At 32.0% G+C, this 4,006-nt stretch overlaps 1 protein-coding gene across 1 annotated transcript; it reads left to right on the top strand.

The window, feature by feature from the left end:
* Window positions 1-683: 683 nt before the first annotated feature.
* Window positions 684-2,924, top strand: LOC115978156 (anthocyanin regulatory C1 protein-like). Its single transcript, XM_031100176.1, has 3 exons — window positions 684-854; window positions 954-1,083; window positions 2,328-2,924. The coding sequence occupies exons 1-3, from the start codon at window positions 725-727 to the stop codon at window positions 2,470-2,472; spliced, it is 405 nt and encodes a 134-aa protein (XP_030956036.1). The 5' UTR covers window positions 684-724; the 3' UTR covers window positions 2,473-2,924.
* Window positions 2,925-4,006: the final 1,082 nt, after the last annotated feature.

The following is a 4,006-nucleotide window of genomic DNA, read 5'->3' as shown; positions in this document are numbered from 1 at the left end:
AGGATAAAGATATTTATTAATTTTCAAATGCAATATTATTATTCAGAGCACAATAGTTATCTTTGTTTTGTGAAAGAATATTCAATTCCTTTTGTTCTTGTGTCCCGATTATGTCTTGTATTTTTTTTTTTTTAATATAATTTTAAAAGAAGGACACAACCAGGACATATATGCAGAAGTATCTAGCGCGTGTCCGACACGGGACAACACCTCAAATGAAGTGCCCGAACTTCCTAGTTAATAATCATAAATTATCAATATGTACAGTCTATTCATTTAAAAATATATATCAATATAGCCTCAAAAGTAGGTGGTGTTCCTTTTTTTTTTAGAGAATATTAGGTAGTTATTGTCCTCGTTGCGAAATGCGAAAAACGTGCTACAGCCATGAATATAATAATAATTTCAGATAGGCCATGCTTTATGTGGCATAATAATAATAAGAAGGTTTGGAACTCACTGTAGAGTAGTGTGAGCAAAATCTAAAAATAGAAAGCAAAAAAGTTGAATATTAGGTAGTTTTTGTCCTTTTTTTTTTTTTTTGGTTAAGTTTTCTGTCCTTGTTGCTAAACGCGGAAAAAATGCTACAGCCATGAATATAATAATAATTTCAGGTAGGCCATGCTTTATGTGGCACATTTGTTTAAGAAGGTTTGGAACTCACTGCAGAGTACTGGGAGCAAAATCTAAAAAGAGAGCAAAAAGTTGTTGTGAGAGAGCAGAAATGGGAAGGAGGCCATGCTGTGCAAAAGGTGTAATCAGAGGAGCATGGTGTGCATGGGAAGATGACATCCTTAAAAACTACATTGAAATCCATGGCGAAGGGAAATGGACAGACCTGCCTCAAAGAGCTGGTTCTAACTTCTAACAATATGCACTATATATTCTCTCTTCTCTTAAAGTGGTTCTCTTTTGTCGATTATATATTCACACTGACACTTCTAATTTTGTAGGGCTGAGGCGATGTGGGAAGAGTTGCCGACTTCGTTGGTTGAATTATCTAAGGCCAGATATCAAGAGAGGCAACTTTTCTGAGGACGAAGAAGATCTCATTATCAAACTACATAAGCTTCTTGGTAACAGGTATGGGAAATCTACTTCTCCTCCGGAGCCGGTTCAATATAATTTGATATTTGAGGCGATAGATTTAAATAATGGTTTTTATATTTAAATATAGATTAAGTAAATTATTCTTAAAAATATATATAAATTAAATAATTTTATTTAATATTAGAGATATAATTTTTTCCATAACTTTATGTGATGATAAGTTGACAACATTTTTTTTTTTTTTGGTTAAAAGAAAATATTAATCAACTAGGCCAAAATGGCTAAATTAGAGGCAGTAAGTCTACAAAAGTTATCCTCGATAGCTTCAGAATATACAAAAGTTGAAATTACATCAGATGGGGATTTTCCAAAATTACAAAATGCTCTTACATCTCACATCCTAACTTAGCCAGAGCATCAGCAACTCTATGCACTTCATGGAATGCGTGCGACACTTTGTAGTGCTGAAATCTGCCCAGAAGAGACCTACAATCAGCCAACAAGGAGGAATAAAAAGCATTAGAGGGGGAATGTGACTAAACTAGCTCAACAACCACCTTAGCATCTAACTCAATTAAAAGATTCTGCACCCCAATCTGAATAGCTTGTAGCAAACCATCCCTTAAATCCCAAACTCAGCTGTGATGCTAGTCATGAAGCCGATTGACCTAGCAAAACCTCTCATCTATCTCCTCACTATCTCTGATAATCCCCCAAGTTGACTACATTGTTCAAAAAGTTATATGCCTAACAGTGATCTTCATATAAAATATTGTATAAAGTTTTTATTAACTTCTTCGAAGTAAACCAAAATGTATTTTAGATTAAAAAGAAAACTAAATATATTATTATTATTATTATTATTATTATTATTATTATATGATAAACAACACCTTTTTTATTATAATAATTTTATGATTTTTTTATTATATTGATTTTATGAAGAAATGATAAACAACACCTTACACATTGCTATTAATTGCAAATTTGATAATATATAGTGATAAGTTTAACAAGTATTAAATAAAAGATCAACATAAGTAATAGTAAATTTAATTTTGAGAAAAATTTATAAAATCCACATATGTGCGAATCATAAACAAGTAAAAGAAACTCATTTTGCATGCAAGAATTCTTTTTTTATTTTTTAGTTATAAAGGAGCATGAGAAATTTGAATCCTGAATGTTTTCATTAGAAACATCATGAAATGTTAATCAGTTGAACTACAGGAATACTCACATATAGATTATATGGTCTTTTTTTCCTTTGGGCGCAGTTGGTCACTTATTGCTCGGAGATTACCAGGCCGAACTGACAATGAGATAAAGAATTACTGGAACACCATTTTAAGTAAGAGGATAAAAAATTTGACATCAAATTCCAATCCAAGAATAAAACCGATTGCTCACCCTGTGTTTTGACCAAAAGCAGTACGGTGCACAAAGGTTATTCTTCCATGGCAACCAGATAATAATCAAATATTGTTCAATGAAAATATAGTTCCTTATGGGAATAGAGAAAACCTATTTCCTTCAGTTCAGCCGGAGAATAATATCTCTAATTGCCTAATAGATTTGGATACAAATTACCTTTTGAGATCAGATGTGCAAAATTCAGATGGCCACCAAACCAACGAAATCAATGTACGTGACATTGTGTTGGATTTGCCAGTTTCTGGATGCGATGCCAAGCTTAAAGATTTAATGGATGAAGGGAAGCCTGAGAATTGGAAGGCTACTAATCCTTTTCAGCCAAATGAAGCTATGGATCTTAACACACTGGCATCTTTTCTAGATTCAGAAGATACATGGATTTGTTGAAAGTAAACGAGATGCATAACTAAGCCCATTATCTATAGTCATCTATGCGTATCTAATTAAATCATGAATAGTTGGAGTGTATTTTGTTTGGCATCCGTTGAACCCAATAATGGAGAATGCTCTCCGCACGTTAATATTAGACATTTTTTTTTTTTTAGAGTACAAATATTAGACATTTTTTGGTTGCAAATGTATTGGTTTGACTCATTAAATATTTAGCATTTGGCACACCAAACACCAAAAACAGACCATCATGAGGTATGTTAAATGTAAAAAAATTTTGAGACATGTTACAGTACAATCTCATCTTTGACATGGTACGGATGAAAATGGCATTTGGTTTTTATTATTTTTTATTCATCTTTCTCTCTCTTATCAAATAAAATATCTCTTCATCTACGCATTCAGCCACACATTCATTGCCACACATTTTGTATTTTTTATATTGTTAGTTTTTTAATGTTATTTTAATATTTGTATATATTATTTTAATGTATAGAATTGAAGAATAGAAAATATGATGTACGGTGAATTATAAAATAATGTATTAAAATAATAAAGTAATATTTTTTATGTATTAAAATGATACATTTATAGATCATCTGATGATAATACTCTAATACTCTCATATACACACTCACATATGTGCCCTATATATTGTGTTAGCGGCATTGTTACCCAAATATGTGTGTGTGATTGCAAATGAAGAGGTGTAATTCACCTTCCTCACACAACTATTCGTGACATTGTAGGAGCTTGTGGCTTCTTCCTCTCATTCTCATGGCCAGTTTCTCATCAGTTGTGTTATGTCTACCTACTTTTTTTATAAATAAATATCTCTACTAGTGATATTTGAGAGTTTAGTAAATTGTTTTTAGTTTTCACCCCCTTTTGTTTCTCTGGATGTTTTAATTCCTTTGCTTTTTTGGTATGTGGATCTTGGTTGAAAATTTTCAACAATTGCTTCATGTGTTGTCATGTATGAGTAGTGGGAAAAAAATCTGATATCGGCAGGAAAAAGAATACCGACCGGTAAAATAAAAACCAGAAAAACGGAAACTAACAATAAAATAAATATCATCTAACCCAGAACATCGTCGTCCAAGAGTGACCAGACATTCTTCTTCCTCTTCTT

Source organism: Quercus lobata, chromosome 2 (assembly GCF_001633185.2).
Source record: "Quercus lobata isolate SW786 chromosome 2, ValleyOak3.0 Primary Assembly, whole genome shotgun sequence".
NCBI classification, from domain to species: Eukaryota; Viridiplantae; Streptophyta; class Magnoliopsida; order Fagales; family Fagaceae; genus Quercus; species Quercus lobata.
This window is presented reverse-complemented; position numbering and strand designations above follow the sequence as displayed.

Bases quoted from the DNA above. Each gene is read 5' to 3' on its own strand.
- LOC115978156 (XM_031100176.1), top strand. From the start codon at position 725: ATGGGAAGGAGGCCATGCTGTGCAAAAGGTGTAATCAGAGGAGCATGG. The intron at 855-953 runs GTTCTAACTTCT...CTAATTTTGTAG, and splicing joins AGACCTGCCTCAAAGAGCTG to GGCTGAGGCGATGTGGGAAG. The intron at 1,084-2,327 runs GTATGGGAAATC...CTTTGGGCGCAG, and splicing joins CATAAGCTTCTTGGTAACAG to TTGGTCACTTATTGCTCGGA.